This window comes from Macrotis lagotis, chromosome 1 (assembly GCF_037893015.1).
Source record: "Macrotis lagotis isolate mMagLag1 chromosome 1, bilby.v1.9.chrom.fasta, whole genome shotgun sequence".
NCBI lineage: Eukaryota > Metazoa > Chordata > Mammalia > Peramelemorphia > Peramelidae > Macrotis > Macrotis lagotis.
The window spans coordinates 861,836,047-861,859,443 of record NC_133658.1 but is presented as its reverse complement, the minus strand read 5'-3'; the positions used below and the strand labels follow the sequence as shown (position 1 = coordinate 861,859,443).

General features: G+C 46.3%; 1 protein-coding gene across 1 annotated transcript in view; it reads right to left on the bottom strand.

The window, feature by feature from the left end:
* The window catches only part of MECR (mitochondrial trans-2-enoyl-CoA reductase), a 45,879-nt gene extending 25,988 nt beyond the window's left edge, over positions 1-19,891 (bottom strand). Inside the window, exons 1-3 of the mRNA XM_074217894.1 lie at positions 19,746-19,891; positions 7,701-7,798; positions 6,247-6,378 (exon numbers count right to left, since the gene is read on the bottom strand). Of these exons, the coding sequence (XP_074073995.1) occupies positions 6,247-6,378; positions 7,701-7,798; positions 19,746-19,891 (376 nt within the window). The remainder of the gene's footprint in view (positions 1-6,246; positions 6,379-7,700; positions 7,799-19,745) is intronic.
* Positions 19,892-23,397: the final 3,506 nt, after the last annotated feature.

Here is a 23,397-nt window from a genome sequence, read left to right as displayed (position 1 = left end):
GGTGTAGAGCTTGACATACAAGAGGGGCCTAATAAATGCCTGTTGACTTAAGTGCTCAGCCAGGCCATTACAATATTCGAAGTCATTGAGCACAAAGGAGAGGGGGTTGTCTCTGGGATTCAAGCCCTGTCTCTGACACAACCAGGCTGAATTTGAATCCTTTTAATGTGTGTGATTTAACTTTTTTTTTTTTTACTCACAGTGTCCTCATCAACAAAATGAAGGATAAAAAAGCCTCAACTTCACAGGGTTGTTTTGAATATTGAGATAAAAGCATCCTGTGAAAGTGTGTCAAAGTCAGTTCTCTAAGGCTGATAGCCAGCCACTATTGCTATTGTGCTCTAAGGTCAGCCATGTGTTTTTGATCCTTGCAACCCCCATGAGCAAGTTGCTGAGGGAGATGGCCTGTGACTGAGGTGGACTTCTATCCCACACTGACCTGGCAATCCACAGGCTGGGTTTTGCTGACCCTGTGCCCAGTCCTCCCCTCCTGCTTTCCTGGGGAATTGATAGCAGCCACCTGTATGGGTCTAGACTGGACATCCATAGTGCCACATGCAGTGGTCCTTGGATACAAGCTCTAGGGGGCAGGACTCTTCTCTGCTTGTGCAGTGGTGCTTGGTGCAGAGTCACCTGGCACATACACACATGAAGAGCCTGCTGATTGGAGATCGCCTCTCCTGGACACTACCCAAGGAAAGCCCTGGAAACACTGGGTCTCATTTCATCCCTCTGGGCTGGTTCTGCAGCACCAACAACCATTCTTCTGCCTTTCCCCCCAAACCTCCTTTCAATTTCATTTAGGAACCAAGAACTTATCAAGTCAACCCCACCACCATCCCTGGATAGGTCAATGTGTCCATTTACTCCTGATGGTCCACCTCACTATGCTTATAACTTTCCTTGAAATATCCCTTAGCCAAAATTCTCTCCTATGTATTTTTCTCCTTGGGTAGAATGCAATCTCTTAGAAATCAGAGATCAGATTTGCTTTTGTTATTTTTATCTCAAGCACTTAAAAAGATACGTAGCCCCTTTTGTTGTTACTGTTCAGTTTTTTTTCAGTCACATCTGACTCCATGACTTTATTGGGGCTTTTCCTGGCATAGATACTATAGTGGTTTGCTATTCCCTTCTCCAGCTCATTTAACTGATGAGAAAACTGAGGCAAATAGGGTTCAGTGACTTTCTCAGTGTCATACAGCTAGTGAGTGTCTTGAAGCTGGATTTAAACTCAGGAAGGAGTTTTCCTGTCATCAGGTCTGGTGCTCTACTTGCTGTGTCACTAAGATGCCCCTTGAAAGGGCTTATTAAGTGCCAAGAAGGGGCAGCTAGGTGGCACAGTGGAGAGAGTGACCTAGAATCAGGAAGATTTGAGTTCCCACCGACCCTCTGACACTCACTAGCTGTGTGATACTGAGCAAGTCACTGAACCTTTTTTGCCTCAGTTTCCTCATCTGTAAAATGATCTGGAGAAGGGAATGGCAAACCACTCCAGCGTCTTTGCTAAGAAAACCCCAAATGGGGTCACGAAGACAACAATAACAGGAAGCTCTTAAAAATGATTTTTCACCCAGTGATACCAGTACTGGGTCTGTATCCCAAAGAGATCACACATGAGGAAAAGACCTACATGTACAAAAATATTTATGGCAATTCTTTTTGTGTTGACAAAGAACTGGAATTGAGGGATGCCATTGATTGGGAAATAGCTGACCAAAATATAGTATATGACTGTGATGGAATACTATTGTTCTGTAAGAAATCATAAGCAGGTGGATTTCGGAAAAACCTGGACTAATGTTGAGTGAAGTGAGCAGAACCAGGAAAACACTGAACACATTAACAGTAACAATGTGTGACCATCAATTATGACAGGCTTCATTCTTCTCAGTAGTTCAGTGATCAAGGACAATTCCAAAAGACTTGTAATGGAAAATGTCATCTACATTCAAAGAAAGAACTATGGAGTCTGAATACAAACCAAAGCACACTACTTTCACTTTTTAAAATTAGTTTTATGTTTTTTTCTTTCTTGTGGTTTTTCCCTTATTGATTCTTCTTTCATAAGATGACTAATATGGAAATATGTTTAACATGATTGTACATGTGTAATTTATATACTTGCTGTCATGGGGAGGGGAGAAGGAAGGGGAGAGAAAAATATAGAACTCAAAATCTTACAGAAAATGACTACTGAAAACTATCTCTACATGTAATTGGAAAAAACCAAAATTTTGAAAAAAAGTTTTTTTTGTTTGTTAGCTGACTGAAGGAGTTTCTTCACTGGAAGTTCCCTAAATCTATGAAATTACAAGTCACTGCCCAAAAAAATCCCCCAAAGTTAAAAGCACAACAAAAAAAAAAACCCTACAAAAGTGAAATTAGATGTAGAGACTGTTTACTCCAACTCCTTGTGTGATTTATGAGGAAGCTGAGACTCCAGAAAAGGGCAGTGACCAGTCTAAGGTCACACCGCAGGCAGTCAGGAGTAGCCAGATCTGCTCTTAGACCATTGATCTTTGCATGCCACAACAGAATGGCACAAATGCTTTGGTTATACAACTATTCCAGGAAAGAGAAATAATTGAGAGGTCCCAATGAGCAGTGTCTCCGGCAAGCATTGTAGAATGTGGAAGCCCTAATCTTCAAAGGGTCTGCTGTCTATCTCCCTCTAACTTCAACCCAGGTTAGGCCACAAAAGCTTGGCAGTCCCTGCCACTCCACTGGGGGCTAGAAGAAGAAAGTGAGTGGAAAGGGAAATGGGGGGGTCTCTGTTCCATTCCAGACACTAAGAACAAAGTCCAAAGTCACCCTCGCTGTCTGGCCCAGAGCTGGAGAATGTGACTTCCCAGCCTGTTCTGGGAACAGAATTGGCCCCTCCTCTCCTCTACCTTGAGCTTCCAGTTCTGATTCTCCAGAAGCAGAAGTATCCCCTGCTCACCCAAGACTGGGGTGGTCAGCTGCTTCTAAGAGCCTACTTCCTCAGGCAGCTGATAGGGAGGGGAGGAGAGGGGCACTTGATCTAGCCCCAGAACCTTCATTCAGCTGCTAGATCTCTGATGGTTCTGGCTGCTGTGCTGTGGGAAGCGGGCAGTAAGCACTGAGGCCCACCAATAAGCTGCAATAAACTCCAGAGGCTCCCTCAAAACCTGTCCCCCGCCTCTTATTCCAGTCTTCTTACACCTTACTTCCCTCCATGTACTCTGTGATCCAGTGATGCTGGACTCCTGATTATTCCACATATACCATGCTACCTCCAGGCCTGGAATATTCTCCCTCCTCCCTTCTGACTACTGACCTCCCTGAATTCCTTGAAATTTCAAGTAAAAGCCTACTCTCTGTAGGAAGTCTTTCCCCAACCCCTCTTAATTCCAGTGCCTTCCCTCTCTTACTTCCTGAGGTCAAATCCAGCCTGACACTGGCTAGTTGTATGACTCTGAGCAAGTCACTTAATCCTGTCTGCCTCAGTTTCCTTATCTGTAAAATGAACTGGAGAAGAAAATGGCCAACTACTCCAGTATCTTTGTCAAGAAATCTACAAATGCAGGGCGGCTAGGTGGCGCAGTGGATAGAGCATGGTCCCTAGAATCAGGAGTACCTGAGTTCAAATCTGACCTCAGACACTTGATAATTACCTAGCTGTGTGGCCTTGGGCAAGTCACTTAACCCCATTGCCCTCCAAAAACAAAAAACAAAACAAAAAAAAGCCAAAGAGAAAAAAGAAAAAAAAAAAGAAATCCACAAATGGGTCATGAAAAGTTGAACAATTTTCAGTGATTGAAAACTGACAGACCAAAACTTAACCCTGTATATAGCTTGCACTTTATAGATTTGTTTGCATGGCCTCGCCTCCATTAGATAGTAAGTGCCTGGAGGGCAGGGGCTGTCTTTTGCCTCTTTTTGAAACCCCCATCCCTTATTAAGTAGGTAACTAATAAGAGTCTAAGGGTGGGGAAATAAAGAGCCAGAAGCACTTCAGGGGATGTCCTCATTTTGGAAGTTTGTCTATCCCAGGACAGGGTTTTCAGGGGCATGAGAAACAAATCCAAGAACAATGAAGTCAGAGACACTTCATTCTAATCCCCCAGGGCTTTTCCAGAAAGAAGGTCCTGATGCTTTGTCATATCAAGGAGTGAGCCAAGGACAGACTTCCCTAGTAAAGCATTAGGAAAAAGGAACAAAGCTTCTGAACCTTTTTTTTTTAGTCACAGACTCCTTTGGCAATGCAGCAAAACCTGCACACCTCCTCAGAATAAGGTTTTGAAGTGTATCAAATAAAACCCATAGGATTTTTGGACAGATGAAGGCACCAGGCCTGAGTTCTCTGAGTAGGTACAATAAGACTTGTGGGTGAGGGGGGAACAGAAATGCAGAAGGGGGAGATAAATGAACACCAAAACTGAAATAATAATAATAATGATAATAAATAATAATTAAACACTATCATTTTATAGATTTGTACAAGTTTTCAGATCTCTAAATTATAAAAGAGCCTCAAGATAACTTTTTAGTCTAAATCTCAACAAAAAAATAAACAGGAGATAATACCAATACTAATTAAAGCTTGAGGGGCTGAAAAAAAGAGCTAAGAAAGAGAATTCAACGAAAGGAGTGGGGGTACTAAGATGTGGGATTTGCGGTGAGTCCTTTAATCTCACTGGTGTGTCAATCTTTCTCAACTGGACACAGTGACCTCCAGGATTTCTTCCAGCTCTACAGCTATGACCAGGACTGCACTGTTTGTATTCTGAGGAAGAGAATCATTGGACTTTAGATGAGATCATGAAGATCATTCAGTCCAAGCACTTTGCTATCTAAGAGGAAACAGGGATTCAGAGACGAGGGGCATGGTGCCAAGGGTCTAGAGAAAGCAAACAGCTGCTCCCACAGACTGGGAAAGATTTCTCGTAAAGTTCCAACTTCCTCATTGCTCATTTTTTGTTAATCCTCATCAGTTTCCCTTTGTCAGGAGGGCCTGAAAACCTCCAAAGGGCTTTCTTGTGGGCTTGCTGGAGTCAGGGTGGGATGGGAGAGAAAACTGGGAAACAGAGCCCACCCCATTCAACAGGGACCTGGGAGTGGACCAGCCAGGGGATGAGAGCTAAGACACAAGAGGACTCACCAAGCCAAGCAGTGACTGCTCAGCCTGGATGCTCACTAGCTGTGTTAGCCTGGGAATAGCACTTCCCTCCTCCTCAGATGCAGTTTCCTCCTTGGTGCCTTCTCTGTGCTTAGTAATCCTGTCTGTTGTGTGTGTGTGTGTGTACATGGTTGTTTACATGTTGTCTCACCCATTACATTGTGAGCACCTTGAGGGGGAGGAGGGGCTATTTTTGCCTTTTTTCTATCCTCAGCCCTCAGCACAGGGTCTGGCACAAGGCAGGTGTTTAATCAATGCACTGGCCAGCTGATTTTAAGGTTTCCTCGAGCGATGATTAGCCTCCTCCTGCAGACCCAGGATCACATCTGATCTCTGCATCCCCTCCAGTCCTAGGACAGGGTCTTGTGCACAGATAGGCCAGGTATAGGGTTTCTTAGAGCCTCTTGTGGGTCTATGAGTTTCTGATCAGAATCGTCTTTTAAATGCATAGGATCAATTAGGATGAATAAAATACATTGAATTACCAAGGAAATCCAGTTCATGGAAATAGTTATCAAGATATTAAAGATCCAACAATTTCATGGCCCTGTTTTGGTGGACCTATAAGCTCGCAGACGTGGGAATTCCCTATAAAGTTGCAGACTGCCATCCATCCAAGCTAGGCCGTCCTTTGAGACTTTAAGCTGCCCTTTTTGTTGAGCTTGCCCAAAAAGAGCATTCCCTGACATTCTCTGGACATTATGTGAATGTCACTTAGTCTTAACTTGTGCCTCATGGAAGATCCATCTCTCTGTTTTTTTTTCCCTTCAAGGGCATCCTTGATGCCAGTCCTTCATCATTCCATGGTCATGTGTAGATCTCTAGGTGACTGTCAGCTTCCCTTCTTCTGAAATTACAGGGATTCAAGGACCCCACATCCCTACATCATCCCTGAAAGAATATTCATGTTCAAAAGAAGGTCTTTGTTTCAGAGGAAGTTTGGACTCATTAAAGGAACATCAGAATTTCCCAGAGCAGTAGGTACATGGCAAATATTTGTTGAAGAAAGTTAATGATAGCTGGAATGAATACACATGCTCCAAGTCTGCCCCATGGAAGAAAAGACCTCAGGTCTGACCCAGCAGGGCCCTGGAAGAACTCACCAAGGCCGGCATCGGCTGGGATCACCCAGTCCCCAGGTTTTACTGTCGTCACTGCACTGCCTACTTCTAGCACCTGGCCGACCCCTTCATTCCCTCCGACTGCAGGCAGCTTGGGAAGGATGGCGTATGTCCCTGGAGTAGAAAGAGACACAGACTATCACCAAAGGAATCTCAGTGTTTCTCTCCCTTTAACTCAAACTTTCAAATAGGGAAACTGGCATGGATTCCAGCATTAGGCTGGAATGGACCACAGGTGCCATCCTTTTACAGATGAGAAAAATGAGGCAGGTCCTCTAACTTGGGGGCAAGCACTCCTTTCCTTGTGTCCTAGTGCTTTTTCCTCTATTCAGAGACTTGACATGTCAACTTAGTAATTCCCAACCACTTCCAGTATGAGGAACCTTTTGAATATCAAAAAAGATCACAGGCCCCCACATAAACCACTTATATTTTTAATACTGACAGAGAAAATGAATTAGGACAAAAAACTATGAATTCAATGATACTTTTTTGAGTTAATATATGGCTTCAAACACTTACTATCTTTGTAACCCTGGGCAAGTCACTTAACCTCTGCCTCAATTTCCTCAACTGTAAAATGGGGCTAACAATCACTACCTACCTCCCGGGATAGTTGTTGAGGATCAAGAGATCACATTTGTAAAGAGGTCGGCATAGTGACTGCACACAGTAGGCACTATATGAAGGCTTCTTTCTTTCTCGCCCATCCCTTTTCAGGGGATCTGTAGTTTATTAAATAATTACATCATCTGCATACAGTTTAAAACACTACCTATTTGGAGCCTGTATTTCTGGAGTCCATAGGTATGACTGCTTATTAGCCAGCCTGAGATGGATGGTTTCAGCCTTGGTGAAATAAAGATAACCATTCTTGGTTTCTCTGTGAATTTGCAGACCCTTGGAATAACTGACGCTTCCATGAGTCCAAGGCTCCCAGACTGTGACCATATATAACATAACTACCTTTTAAAAAGAACTGTCATTTCCAATCAACCTTCTTTTTTTTTTGAAAGGCAATGGGATTAAGTGACTTGCCCAAGGTCTCAGGTACTCCTGACTCCAGGGCCAGTGCTCTATCCACTGTACCACTTAGTTGCCCCATGAGCTGTCATTTCCCCATCTTGATCCTTAATTCCACTGCTGACTGGCATGGAAACCTAAGCTGCTCCATTTCAGACCCGGGTGAATTTGTCCACCTTAGGCAGCCTGACTTAAGGTGGGCACTTGATTGATTTGAGCCTTGAGCCCAAGAGAGCCACCAGCCTCAGCTTGTCCCACAAGCAGGGATTAAAGGCCCAAATCAGCAACTCAGCTGCTGACATCAGCTGTTGCCCAGCATAGAAACACTTCTTCCACCCCAGCCAAAGAAATGAAATAAATGAGCTGGTTTGTAGGTGAGCTGCCAGTTAACATAAACCAAAGGCCAAGGTTACCTTGGATCATATTTATGTCAGCTGGATTGACAGGGGCCGCCAGGATCTTCAACCGGATGTCGGATCTGCCTAGAGGCTTTAGCTCAAGATTCTTCAGTCTAAATACAAAACCAAACTTGCATTAGTACCTCCAAGCTTGGACTGAGCACCTTTCACTCAAACTGGCTCCCCAGGGGAGATTCCATGAAGGGAAAATTCTCTGGACATTCCTGGGATGCAAAGAATGGCAGGTGTTGTTGTCTTGGAATCAAGAGATTGGTAATTGGGACCCAACCTACCTAACACTATTCTGGGCCAGGGCAAATCGTTCCCTTTCCTTTCATTCATTTGTAAAATGGGGATAATATCTGCTCTATTTCTCCACCAGGGTTGGTGCAAGGACCAAATCAGTATTTTCATACTGAGAGTTGACAGACTGAGGGCATGGTCAGCTATCAGAAGGCTACTTCTGGGATAAAATGCAAACTCCACATTTAAAACAAACCAAATCTTCACCATCTGGTTCTACTCTCCCTATTTAGACTCGAGGTCCCAGGCACTGGCCTTCCTGCTATTCCTTGCAATAAGGTCCCATCTCCCATGTGTTACCCCTGAAGACGCTTTTGAGTCAGCTCCACAGGCATCATTTATATGAAGCCTTCTGTGCTGATTTACATGTCTCATGTGGTTTTTCTTCAAGAGAATGTAAGTTCCTTGAGGGCAGGGTTTTCAGAAATACTTATTGATTGAATCTGCCATCCTGCTGTGCCAGGAGAGACTGCCAGTAGTGGGATTGAGCTAAGCAGGAATCAAGTTGATCCCTTAGGACATGCTGGGCTGTGCCTAGCTGACTCTATTGAAAAGAAATCTGGCCTATTCAACAAGCAATTATAAAGCATCTATGACATACCTACCCGGCACTGGGAGCACAATGACCCCTGTCCCCAAGAGCTCTGATCTAGTCAGTGGACTTTGACTTGGGCTTTGCTTTGTGGATTTGTTGTTGTGGCTTAACTGTGTGAGACAGCATTCCTCATCATTGCACTTTTATGAAGTACTGTGATTGCTGTGACCAGACCCACTCCTTCCCTCCAGGAGTTTCCCTTCTAATGGGACAGTGAAGTGGTGGAGTGGGGAGCACAGTGGACTCGAGCTAGGAAGGCCTGACTCAGAATCTGGCCTCGCTTCAGGACCTGGATAAGTCATCTAACCTCTACTGCCTCGTTCTCACCTGTAAAATGGAGATTACCAATAGTGCCTCCTTCCCTCCTCAGGTCATGTGTCAGATCAAATGGGGTAGTGTTTGTGAACAATGGCAGACTGCCTGCACAAAGGGGGTGCTGAAATGCTCCCTTCCTTCCCTTCCCTTGTGAAGACATGAGACTGCCAGTGGTGGGACTGGCAGTGTTGATGGAAGGGAATCTCAAGAAAGAATTAGCAGGGGCTGTTGCTGAGCCATTTCCTGACCCCTTTAGAGCATTACTTGGCAGACCTCATGGAATGATTTGGTGCTTCATTCTCTAGTTCATTTTACAGATGAGGAAACTCAGGTAAAGAGGGATAAGTGACTTGCCCAGAGCGTCCAAGCTGGTTAGTGTCTGAGGCCAGATTTGAGCTCATGAAGAGTCTAGGTCCAGCAAGGAGAGGATTCCAGGCATGGTGAAGAGCTGGGAGGTGGCATGTAATAGGCCCATGGAGAGGGACTCCACAATACTCTGAAGGGAGTACAACCTACAGAGGAGTTGTCTGATCCTGGAGGTAGAAGGAGGGAGTCACTGAAGCTTGGGAGTGGCTAGGATGGGCCAGGCATGTGCTTCAGGAAGCTCCCTTTGGTGACTGGGAGGATGCATATGTGTGTGGAGAGTGAAAAAAAAAGTTATAGATACACATGTATAATACACACATGCACACGGTCCATTTTTTGATTCCTAGAGTTTGACATGTCTGGCCATATAGTGAGAGCACAAGACTCATGGAGGCAATGTTGTCCATGATAAAGGCTAGACTTGTGGTCACAGGAGCTGAATTTAAATCCTAGCTCTGCCGAGCACCTAAGTTGCCCTGAGCAAGTCCCTTCTCCTCTATGGACCTCTTTTCTCATCTGAAAAAAGAGAAGGTTGGATGGCTTCCAAAGATACAAAAATCTTTGACCCAAAACTACCTTTCACTGTTTCTCAATACAAAACACAAATGGTGTCACTTGTGAGGTACAAAACATAACTGATATTACTTCAACAATTCAGGAGGGTCACTTTGCAGCCTCTGCTCTAGGTCAGCGGCATAAAGAAGGAGAGCTGAGCAAGTTAAGGAGTGGTACAAGACTTAATGACAGAGCCTAGGAAATGATGGCCCAGAGAGGGCTAACATACTTTTCCCAAACACCCAGTGAAGCAGGTGCCATTCAGCAGGTTTGGTTTACAGAAAAGTAACTTTAGGTTCAGAGCTTGATTTGTCTAAGTTCAGCTAGTAATTGGCTGAGGTGGGATTTGAACTCATCTTTCTGGCAAGGTGGTACTGTAGAAAGAGTCCTAGTTTTGCAGTCAGGGTTCAAATCCCAAATATGACACTATTTGACACGGAACAAGACAATCTCTCTAGGCCTCAGTTTCTTCATCTATAAAATGAGGAAGTTGACAGTAATATTACTACTAAGATTCATAGAGAAGAAAAGCACACTGATGAAAAAATATTTATAGCAGCTCTTTTTGTGCTAGCAAAGAATGGGAAACTGAAGGCTCTCCTCTACTGGGGAATAGCTAAACAAATGATAGTATATGAATGTGATGAACTATTACTGTGGTGTAAGCAATGATTAAGGGGATGTTTTCAGTGAAACCTGGGAAGGACTGATAGAATGAAGTGAGTAGAATAAGGAGAATAATTTATACAACACCAGCTTTGAAAGATGTAAGAACTTTGGTCAATGTAAAGCACAGATGAAACATTAGTCAGGACACATGATGAAGGATGCTGACCTTGTCTTGACAGAGGTGATGGACATCAAATTTAGGAGACATACATTTTTGAACACGGCCGATGAGTGAGTTTGTTTTGCTTGTCTATGTATATTTGTCACAAAGGTTATTTTCATTTTTTCCCCAATAGAAAGGAAGAAGAGAAAATAGCTTTTTGTTTATTGAAAAAATAAAATAAAGAGGTTAGACTAGATCAGGGTTCTTAGCTTTGTGTGTTACGGACTCTTTTGGTAATCTGATGACCCCTTCTCAGAGTGTAACAGAACCCTCCTGGCTCTCTCCACCATGCCATGCTGCTGCTTACTGAAGAACTGGGGTGAAATCCCAACACTTGCCAACAGGGGGCAGAAAGAAGACATGTCAAGGCCATGGAAGTGTTTTGTCTCTCCTGTCTTTCCCAAGCTTCCCAGGGATTGCTGCCCAGGCCTGACCCCTAAGGAATGTCATTGATACCACAGAAACTGCCAGCATTGTCAAGGATACCACCGGGCTGAGGGGAGGAGAGGATGGCCACATCTGCAGTTAGACCTACAGTGAACCAACTACTGACAATGTCCCCGCTGACTCTTTTTAAAACCCACCCAAGAGACAAGTGCCTTCAACAAAACACAAAGGGGAGTCTCCTGTACACAGGTAAACTAGACCTCAGCCCCTTCCCAAGGATTGTGAGTCCAAAACCCCCATGGCACCAGACAACTTGGTCAGATGCCAAATGGCCTTCCGCAGAGAGATCTGGTGCTAGATAAGCCACAATGGCTCTATGGAAGCTGAGACCACACACCTGTGATGCTGCTCAGCATTAAGGCAGACAAAGACGGGCAGAAGAAAAAGCCTTCTGAGGCGGGGAGATGAGGAGGGTATCCCTCAGGCTGGGGTTTAGAGTGGGTATTGTCCAACTGAGCTGCTGTGAAAAATGGCCTTCTGTAATTCGATGAATTACTAGTTGTGCTATCTGGCATCTTTTATTTGACAATCTCAAATGATTTACTGTTGCTCTGGTTTTTGGAGAGGAAAGAGACAGGATCACCAGAGGTCACAAATACTTTTTAAAAAGCATGTCTTCATATCCATAATCTCTTTTGTGAGAGAGGCAGCAAGGACAGTGGACAGAGAGTAAGCCTGTGAGCTGGGAAAATGGAGTGAGCCTCTTCTCCCACAGGGTGGCTGTGTGACCTGGGGAGGGACCTGCCCCGGCCTGTGCCAAGCACTCTCCAATCATTCTCACTCCATCCTCACCAGTCCTGGGAGGCAGGTACTGTTATCATCCCTATTTCGCAGCTGAGGTAAACTGAGGCAGGGGTGACTAGCTAAGGTCTTTCTGACTCCAGGCCCAGTACTCTGTGGTGCCACCTAGTGGCTGAATAACTCAGGGTGTCGTCACTCCCTAAGAGTTAAATCTCTACCAAGGAAATCACGGGTCCAGAGGTTCCCTTCCCCCAAAGCCCCCTTCCTCCCACCCCAGACAAATCTCCCCTACTAACCTAATCATATGAGGGATAAAGAAACTGCTGCTTGGAGGCTGAGGGTTACAGTGGTCATTCCACCAGAAAGAAGTCTGAGGCAGGATCAGAACTCAAGATCTCTTGACTCTACATCTTCCATTCTCTCCTCAAGGCCATGACGCAGAATAGTTTTAGTTTTCTGTCATATAACCCTCTATTAAGCTGCCTTTTCACACCTACATCCCCCTCCCCCCAATTCAGTCCAGGAATACACCAAGCAGAGGAAACACCCCTGGCTGACCAAACTCTGCCTCTTTGACCTGACTAAAACTCTGGGCAGTTTCTGATTTGGTCAAATACTCAAAAGGCTCAAAGCTCTGACTTTGCCTCATTCCAAGGCTGTGAAAGATCACAGGACATACAGAAGAGTCTGAGGGTTTTGTCGCAAACCACCTCACCCCCGCCCCTCAATTCCCCCATCCCCCAGTGGGTCAAAGGGAAGCTATAAGAGGTGCCAGGGAACTGGCCTTCATGTCCTTTAGTGCAGGTATAGCCCAAACATTACTTTTGAGCCTTGGGGAGACCAAGCTTCATTCAGGGCTGGAGTATGAGCTCTCTCCATGGCCTTTAGCAAAAGATCATCAGAAGCCTCTCAAGTCCTCAAAACACTTGGTTGCAGTGAAACCCTTCAGAGTGTTGCAAGGGTTACCCACTGGCAAATACCTGACATGCTGGGGTCTCTGCTTGTGGCTCAGGAGAGCAAGACCCAGCAAGGGAGGGAGCCCTGCCAGCTGGTGGTCTCCTCTGTCTCTTCCCACAGATGGAGAGACTGCCCGAGAGGTGACTTGCAGAGAGGGCCGGAGCTCTTGTTGGTTGCATAATTAGTGATGGCCAAAAGAGATTTGACAGAGGGTTTCTCTATTCCTAGCTATGCCCCTGCTCTTATGGGTTCTCCTCAGGCTTCCCCAATTAATCAACAAATACTGATATGGAATGTATACACACACACACATAATAAGTTACCTACCACATATGATTACATATAAGCAGGAATACACAGAGAAAAGTGAGCCATTGACTGTTCTGAAGAAATTTTCAGTCTACTTGGAAGAAACACTGAAATAAACATGTATCCAAATAAGATACAAATAAGCATTTATAAAGTTCTTCAAGGTTTGCAAAGAGCTTTTACATATGTTAACTCACTTGACACACATGATTCTGTGATATAGGTATTACTATTATCCTCATTGATGGGAGAGGAAATTGAGGCAGAGATTGAATGACTTGAATGGGGGCTCACATAGTAAATAAATTTTTAAGACAGGATTGGAATTCAGATCTCTTGTACCTCTAAGTCCTGCACTCGATCCACCATGCCACCTAGCTGTTTAAATTTTCAGATTAGTTTCGTCTACTTTGTATCTTTTATGTTCCTAATTATTTACAGGACAGAATGGAAGTTCTCTGAGGCAGGGACTACTTTCACTTTTGAATTTCTGGTGCTTAGTAAAGTGATGTTGATAAATGTGACTAGAAGGGAATTAGGAATTCTTCTAGGCAGGGCTGAGGAGGGACTATGTTCTAGGCCTCTCTATAATCTACATAAAGGCACAGAGATGAGGGACACAGGATCAATGGCAAGAACTGTCAGGAGGCCAATCTGGCCCAACTGTAGCATGTATGAATGGGAGTGATGCATCAGAAGCCTGGGGCAGGCCATGAAGAGTTTTAAATGATAGAGACATTCATATTTACGCTTGGTCCAAGAGATACCAGGGAGCCACAAGAATTGATTAATTAGGGGAGCCATCTGTGGGCACCTAGAAATCAGGAAAACAACTTTGTGAAGGCCCCGCCTGGCCCCTTCCCACAGTGGGTGCTGCTACTTCCCATGTTCCCAAGGCGCAGGAGGAGGAAGTGCTCCCCTCACAGGGAGGGGACCCAGCTCTTGGAGACTTAGCTTCCTCATCTGGACATTGTCTCTATCACCTACCACATGGGGCTGCTGTGGGACTCAAATGATTAATAAGGGGTAAATCAAAGCCAGTCATCATTAAGGAGACATTTTGATTCAACACAATCCCACCCTGGTCCGTTAAAGCTGCTTCCTTAAGTAAGACAAAGTCATCCTGCTCTTAAGGCTGGTCAATCTAAGGAATATCTTAGATGTCCAGGGGCAGCTGGGCACCCAGTTCTGGCTCAGGAGTCAGGAAGACCCAAGCTCAAATCCAGCATTAGACACTTAATAGCTATGTGACCACAGGCAAGTCATTTAACCTTGGGGTGCCTCAGTTTCCTCATCTGTGGAATGGGAATAACAACAGCATCTCTCTCCCAGGGTTGCTGTAAGGATCAAATAAGATAATATTTATTGGAAAATGTTTGGATATGTTAGATGCCATTACCATTTTCAATACTATTATTATTATTATTAATTTCCGGTTTTCCAATGGGGAACAACATTCAGTAGTCAGCCAAGGAGTACTAAGTCTCTGATATAAGAATGCACTGTGCTAGTTGTGCCATTAGCTCTTGTGTGAGGGGCAGAATCATTCTCCATCTCTAATCATTTCCTCACTATAGAATGTGAGCACTGCACTGACCCCTTCCAGCTCTGTAATCCCTTTCTCTGAAGGAGAAACTAAGGCCAGAGGGCTTGCATTCTTGGGTTATCTCCCCTACTCCTAGGATCTACTCATGTTCCTCCAGGAAAATAAGCATCTTGAGCTTATACAACTGTACTCAAAAAAAGCCTCATGGTAGAAAATCAGCAATCCTTTCTGCTTCTTATAAAAGTACTATAATTGTGGCTTCAGAACTATAAACAAAACAACCTCTCAGATCACCTGCATTGATCTCTGGCTCCAAACACCAAGCTTAATCTTAAAATGAATAGTTACCTAGGGGCAATCAGAGGACTAACAGAGGCGCTGAAAGACCACTAATTACAGAGCTTCTTTTACCGGTGGCTCCCTCAACTTCCCAACGTGTTCCAGCTGGTTCCTGGCAGAGCTGGGCAGGCACCCAGGTGATTCATGGCTTAGTTTTCAGGAAGTAGATTTTCAAATGCTGGTTACCTCCCCTTTCAGGCCAGAAGCCCACGAGCCCGTAGGATGCTGAGCAGTGGTTTTTATGAAAATCTTAGTATTGTGGGAGAGAGGAGGGTATTCTACTTTCTCCATCCCTTTGTCTCCAAATCTGAAGGGAGCAGAGGCTTCACCTTGGTGAAGAGAGAAATTCCCTGGTAGGGAGGTTCTCTGTTGGACAAAGGTGTGGAAAATGGAAAGAGCACTGGTGGTTAGGTCTTGGGGGCAGAGGAGAAAGAACATGAATAAGTGGGAAGTGCTGGAAGACAGTAAAAAAAAAAAGAGAAGCAATTAGAAATATAGAGAAAAAACTCAGAAGGGGACTTATGAAACAAGATAATTATGTTACTATTGTATTAAACTTAACTGATACTTTACAGAAGCTTACAGTTCATGTGTTCCCTTGTTTCTTGCAGTTTTAAATTAAAAATTGTAATGAACTGAAATTTATTTTGTCACCTTATCATCCTTCAATCAGAGAGGGGGGAAACCCCAACTTCATAAGAAAAACAAAATCCAGTAACAAAAATAAAAAGTTAAACAAATTCCCTTCTTGGCAGTGTCCAAGAAATGTAGCTACTTCATTCTGCATCCCTAATCTATACTCTCTTGGTAGTCTGGAATCTTGGATGGTCATTTCATCAAGCAAAATTCTCATAAGTTTTCAGAGCTGTTCTTTGCACATTGGGATTTTTGTGTACTGTTGATGATTAAGTTCATAATTAAAAAAATATAAAGTTTTGAAAAACATGTTAGGCTTGGAGTCAGGAGAAGTCTGGACTCAAAACCTGCCTCTGATATTTGCTAGCTGCTTGATCCTGGTCACATTACTCAATCCCAAAAGTATTTTTTTAAAGATATTATTTATTTTTGAATTTTACAACTTTCCCCCTAATCTTGCTTCCCTCCCTCCACCCCCCTCAGAAGGCAGTCTGCTAGTATTTACATTGTTTCCATGGCATGCACTGATCAGCTTTCCTATTTTAAAAAAGGGGATATTGTTTGCCTCATAGGTTCCCGTGAATTGAACTGCCAACATTAGAGTGCTGGCTGGTATGGAATTCCTTGCCTGGGATTCTGGGAAAATCTCAGGAGGGATGCAGATGCTGCCAGCCAGGGCTTGTTGTCCCAAGGGCTCCACTGGCTTTTGAGGCACTCCCATTGAGGCTGGTGCCAGTGTAAACAGCCTGGCCACCCAGCCTTATGCAAAGGGGATGATTCTTTCTAAGGCTCCTATCAAATGACCACACTCAACATGACAGTCCTTGTGCTTCCAGCCTCAGTGTGTCCAGTGGCAAAGAAAGAGCCAGGTCTTGCTTTCCCTTAGGACAGAGCTTCAGTTTACAAGTGGTGGGAGGAGTGCTTACGTGATCATCCACAGGGAAGAGCGGATGTGGTCAAAAAGTCTAGGACCTAGGGGGCAGCTAGGTGGGGGGAGGGGGCAGTTAGGTGGCCTAATGGATAAAGCACTGGCCTTGGAGTCAGGAGTACCTGGGTTCAAATCTGGTCTCAGACACTTAATAATTACCTAGCTGTGTGGCCTTGGGCAAGCCACTTAACCCCATTTGCCTTGCAAAAACCTAAAAAACCCCCCAAAAACCCAAAAAAGTCTAGGACCTGAAGTGAGAATCTGCTCAAAACCAGAGTGAATAAGGACTTTCTCTTCTTCTTAATCCAACATCCTTCCCCTTCCTGCTTCCTCCCCTCACTTCTCCCTGTCCTTATTTGGACCCACTACCCATTTTGGCTGCCCTCCTGCCTCCACCCTACTGGTCACTTCCTGTGAACTCTGTGACACAGCTGCATTGGCCTCTTCTCCATTCTGTACACAAGAGGCTCCATCTCCGGCCTTCACTACCCCTCACCTCTGCTGCTTGGAATCTGGTTTCTTTCAAGGCTCAGCTCAAGCACCATTATTTTCCATGACCCCTTTATCAATCTCCATTAAATCGCTAGTGTCCTTTTGTCCAACTACTTTATTCCAAAGTCCTTTATATTTGAAGCCACAATGTCTATCACTGTGGCAAACACCTAGGAGAGACTTAATAAATGAAACACACACATTATGTTTATTCTTTTATATGAACGTGTTTCCTATCCAGTTGGAATACAAGCTCCTTGAAGGCAGATTGGGAATTCCCATTCCTAACACTAAATCTAGGGCTTAGGACCAAGTAGGTGTTTACGGGATACCTGCTGTTAAAACATTCCTCCCTTTAGAGGTAAGGCAGGCCTGGAGTCAGGAAACCTGAGTTCAAATTCATTCTCAGACTCTAGATGTATGAGCCTAAGCAAGTATGCCTCAGTTTCCTCAACTGCAAAATGGGGGTCTTGATAGTTGCTACCTTATCACATTGGGGTAGCTCTCTGTACAGAGGGTCTGAAGATCCCCCTTCCCTTCCCTTCCCTTCTATTCTCCTTCTTTCAAAACTGCTCAAAACTGGCTCTTGTCAAATGACAAAAAGAGAAGTTTCAGAAAAACCTGGAAGACTTGTATGAACTGATGTGATGAACCAGCAGAACAAGTTCTATAATACACATTGATATTGTAAAATTAAACACTTGATAACTCTGATAAGCAAAATGATCCTCAAAGAGTCTGATGACAGAGCACAAGATGCAGAATGGAGCAGAGACATTCTTGGACATTACCAACATGAGGATTTGTTTTTCTGAACTATGCATGTTTTTCTTTTTTAGTTTTCTAATGGGAGGAAAACCACCTGATTTTTTTCCTAAGGCATTCCCAGGCTCCCTTTGTCCTCCCGTTCTCCCCCTTTCCAGTCCCCATTGGCCTTCCTGAATAACTCTAATGAGCTATGTATAGATTTATGGCAAGGGCCAAGCAGGGGGTATAGCCTCCTAAATCCAGATCACCACTGGAATGCTTCTCTTTCCTATTTTACAACTTAATTTCCTCTCTTCTCCTGGAATCCCTGATCTGCTACAGGTGGGATAAGCTGGATGCTGAGGTCCCTGTCATCTCTGAGATGGTATTCATGACACCATCAGAAACCATGCTTCTGCTGATGGGGCTGTGTGGGAGCAGAGAGGAGCTGTCCAGACACTGGAAATCACCCAAGACACCTAAGTTGGCTTTAGAGTGAAATGGTGCTGGGAGGAGGCTACACAATCCCCTAGGAGGTCACACATTCGCTCTCCAAACAATATAGCTCTTCATCAAGTTGATCTGGGGAGTGACCTTTGGATGATCTATGGTATCACTGGGGTCACCGGGGAGGGAGACTTTACAGTATGGCCAACTCCCTTCCCTTTTTTCCCTTTTCTCACCCTCCACATAACCAAGCCCTCTGATGCCTTCTGCATGAAGTCTGGGAAGAGCTGGGACTCATAAGGTCCTTTCAGGCACAGATCTATCAATCACTGCCTACAATGACATTTTATGGACTTGATAAATTCATCACTTCCTATAATAAGAGCCAGAAGCAAATATCTCCAAGAAAAGTCTCAGTAGGAACCTCCTGCATCTGCCTTGCTTCCTCCCCTACCCAGACCCAAGAAACCAACCCTGGTTAGTTAGATGGTAGAAAAACTTTGCAGCTTTCTGCAATCCCAAGGTCTGGGATCATCCAGATTGCCCATCCTGCCTTGCTCCTGATTCCAGTAAAGGCAAACCTACATCTCTGCTCCCCTGATGAGCCTGGCACTGCCCCCGATAATATAGATTCTCTAGATAGCAAAGGGTAGGATTAGAAAATTAGGTGGTGAGGTGCATAGAGCACACTGGACCTTGCTGAAGGAAGACCTGAATTCAAATCCGGTCTTACACACTTACTGGTTGTTCGACCTTGGGCAAGCTGCCTGGCTTTCCTTAACCACAAAACAGGCATAATCATAGCAGGATTGTTCCGAGGCTTAATTTAGATAATATCAGCAGCTAGGTGTCTAAGTGGAGAGAAGGAAGACCTTGGAGTCAGGATGTTCAAATCTGCCTTCAGACACTTACAGGCTGGGCCACCCTGGGCGAAATGAAATGAAAAACTACTCTAGCATCTTTACCAAGAAAACTTCCAATGGGGTCACAAAAAGTTGGAAACAACTGGAAAAAATGACTCAACAACAACAAATCACTTAGCAGCGTCTGGCATAATGTAAACACCATGCATATACTGATGGATACAGCTATACAAAGAGATACATATATAGATATAGATATGCGTTTATAAACACATGCACGCACACCTAGATGCAACACACACATACAAGCACGCGCACACACGTGTGCACATCTCCTCCCCCCGCCCCGCTCTGGGCTCTGCCCGCCGGGCGGGCCCCACAGCCCTGTGGCCCGCGGCCCCCGCGGGGGCCGGCCCCGGCCGCCGGGCTCCCCCCAAAGCCCCGGAGGCCCGCCCGGCGCAGCCCCGCCGCCAGCCGCCGAGGCCCCGCGGCCCGGACAGGCCTCCGGGCAGGCCGCGCCTTTGCAGAGCCCGGCGGGGAGGCGAGGCCGAGGTGGGCGGCGGGGCCGGGGGGTCGCGGGGGTCCGGGGCGCGCCCGGCAGCCGGCGCCACGGGGAGGCCCCGCCCCCAGCCCGGCTCTTACTCGACGACCTTGAGCGGCTCCCCGTGCTGCGCGTAGACCAGCGCCCGGGCTGCGGCCGCGGGCCGGGAGGACGAGGAGGCCGCGCGGCGGCCCGAGGGCCCAGGCCGGGCCCGGAGCCGCGCCGGAGCCGCCCGCAGGGCCCACATGGTCACCGGCACGAGAGCGCGCGGCCCGCGGCGGCCCCGCCCCCGGCGTGCCCCGCCCCGCCCCCGGCGTGCCCCGCCCCGCGCAGCGAGCCCCGCCCCGCCCCCGGCGTGCCCCGCCCCGCGCAGCGAGCCCCGCCCCCGCCCCGCCTCGTTAAAGGGGCCGCGCCGCCTTCTCCGGGCCGCCGCCGCCCGCGAGGGGGAGCTTCTGGGCGCTCCCGGGCGTAACGGGGAGGAGCCAGCCTCCCTCCACTCGGGGGCTGAGGCCCCGGGTACCGCGCGGCCGGAGGAGGGGCGCCGCTGCGCAGAGGCGCCTGGCGACCCGCGGCCTCGGCAGAGGTCCTGGGGCTGCGCTCCTCGCGCTTCGCTCCGCTGCCGCCTCTTAATGCTGCGCCCTGAATGCCCCCTTCACCCCGTCCTCCACCACCTCTGCGGGCAGGAGCTGCGCACCACCTCTGGGGAGAAGGGGTCTCACATCACCTCTGGGGAGGGGGGCTTCCCATCACCTCTGGGGAGAAGGGGTCTCACACCACCTCTGGGGAGAAGGGATCTCACATCACCTCTGGGGAGGGGGGCTTCCCATCACCTCTGGGGAGAAGGGATCTCACATCACCTCTGGGGAGGGGGGCTTCACATCACCTCTGGGGAGAAGGGGTCTCACACCACCTCTGGGGAGAAGGGGTCTCACACCACCTCTGGGGAGTGGGGCTTCACATCAAGAAGGGGTCTCACATCACCTCTGGGGAGAAGGGGTCTCACACCACCTCTGGGGAGAAGGGATCTCACATCACCTCTGGGGAGTGGGGCTTCACATCACCTCTGGGGAGAAGGGGTCTCACATCACCTCTGGGGAGTGGGGCTTCACATCACCTCTGGGGATAAGGGGTCTCACACCACCTCTGGGGAGAAGGGGTCTCACACCACCTCTGGGGAGTGGGGCTTCACATCACCTCTGGGGAGAAGGGGTCTCACATCACCTCTGGGGAGAAGGGGTCTCACACCACCTCTGGGGAGTGGGGCTTTACATCACCTCTGGGGAGAAGGGATCTCACATCACCTCTGGGGAGAAGGGGTCTCACACCACCTCTGGGGAGAGGGGGCTTCACATCACCTCTGGGGAGAGGGGGCTTCACATCACCTCTGGGGAGAGGGGGCTTCACATCACCTCTGGGGAGAGGGGGCTTCACATCACCTCTGGGGAGAGGGGGCTTCACATCATCTCTGGGGAGACAACAGGGGCTTCCCACCACCTCTGATGAAAGGGGGCTTCCCACCACCTCTGAGGGGACAACAGGGGCTTCCTGCCACCTCTGAGGGCCTTCACCACCAGTCCTCTGAAGCTGCAAAAGGAATTTTTAGAAAATACAAAATGCAGGATCAAAAGCATATTGGGACATTTTCAGGGAGTATTTACACTTCAGAGAATTGGGCAGCTGGGTGGCTCAGTGGATAGAGCACTGGCCTTGGATTCAGGATATCTGGAGTTGGAATCCAGCCTCAGAGGCTTACCACTTACCAGCTCTGTGACCTTGGACAAGTCACTTCACCTTCCATTCAGAGCCATCTCTAGTCATCCTGATTCCTATCTGGCCACTGGACCCAGATAGCTCTGGAGGAGAAAGTGAGGCTGGTGACTTAGCCCAGCAGCCCCCCTCACTCAAATCCAATTCATGTGCTTGTCATGACATCACTTCCCTGATGTCCATGGACTTCTTTGAAAAGGAAGGACAAACATTGCACTTCAGAGATCAAGAAACACCCTTTGGATCAGCACTTGAATTGTTTTCTTGATTGTCTAGACCTAAGAAAATAATAGAGGAATGTTAAACTCATCATGTAGCTTAAACTTGTTTCCTGCATACATCTTTCCTCCCATCTCCCAAAATGGTTGTTAAATATTTATCAACACACACACACATACACATATAATACATATGTATATACATAAATACATATACAGATAAATATAATTCAAAGCAGGGCATAATGCCTTTGAAACAAGAGTGCAGATTACTGTCAGATTCATAATTCCACATTTATAAGTTTTCACTGTGGTGAAGGCTCTACCAGCTTCTTGAATTACTATGATCAAATATCACTCATTACCTCTAGAGGACACTGTGATGCAATGGAAGAGATAAGATGGAATCAAATCTTGACTTTAGCATTAACTACTTTTTTTTTGTTTAGTTTTTTGCAGAGCAATGGGGTTAAGTGACTTGCCCAAGGTCATACAGCTAGGGAATTACTAAGTGTCTGAGACCAGATCTGAACTCAGGTCATCCTGACTCCAGGGCCAGTGCTCTATTCACTGTGCCACCTAGCTGACTCAGCATTAGCTACTTGAGTGACGCTGGACAGCCCCAAACTCTCTGGATCTGGTTTCTCACCTGTAAAATGAAGGATTGGACCAGATGGTCTCTTAGGAAATCCTATAACTCAGCGTTCTATATAGCTGATTCTGGTTTATTTCAGCATTTATTAAATGTTTACTATGTACAAAGGGTATATGGAGAGAACTAACATCTCTGATGTGAGGGCATCCCTAGCCCTTTTCAGGGCTGCTCATCCACCTTCAGTGTCTCTCTGTCACTCAGTTCTCACCTGTGGCTCCAGAAAGCTGTAGCATGCACCTTGGCCTTATAATATCTTGGCAGATGGACTAAACCATCAGATTGAGGGTAACCAAGGGGCCTCAAACCCTAGGGTGAGTTAGGGGATATCTTCCTTAAGCAAGTGAAGACTTCCCCAGGCAGAATGGGCAGATGAGAACATTTTTGTTCCAATAGAGGCTTAGAGTGTGCAGAACTTGGTCAGACATCAAAGATGCCAAAGCCATCCATTGCATCTTGTGCTATTGTCAGTCATCTTGATTTCGTCCTGTCACTGGACTTTGATGACTCTGAAAATGAGAGTAAAGATGATGACTTTGTGTAATTCTGTCTCACTTAAATTCACTTCACCTATAAGTCAAGACATCACCCCATGGTGTCATTGATCTGCTTCAAAAATGAAGAACAATAACCATGTGCAAAATAATGTTAATTGCCTTCATAGAAGGGATTTTAGAGCCATCTTCTCATTTTATATTTGAGAAAACTGAAGCCTAGAAAGGTTAAATGAATTGTTCAAGGTCACCTAGGGAGTAGTCCCAACATGATTTCATAGATATGTGTAGTCTCTTCCTGTAGATTGCATCCCACCAGGATGTATGTTCATCCAGGGCTACTCTTATTCCTATTCACGCTGAGCATTTGAATTAATGGCCACCTAAATACAGACCCCTTTGAGCAATTCCTGGAGAAGAGATTTCATTTCAGAGGAGAACTATAGATTAAAAGGTGGAAGGGTCCTTTCAAAAAAATTAATTCAGCCCCCTCATTTTGTTGATGAGTTACCTGAGACACAGAAAGGTTAAGAGTCTTGCTCCAAGTCACACAGGAGACTGAGAGGCAGGAATGGAAACCTGTCCTCAAAGCTCATACCAGCTCTTTCCACAGCTGCCTCTT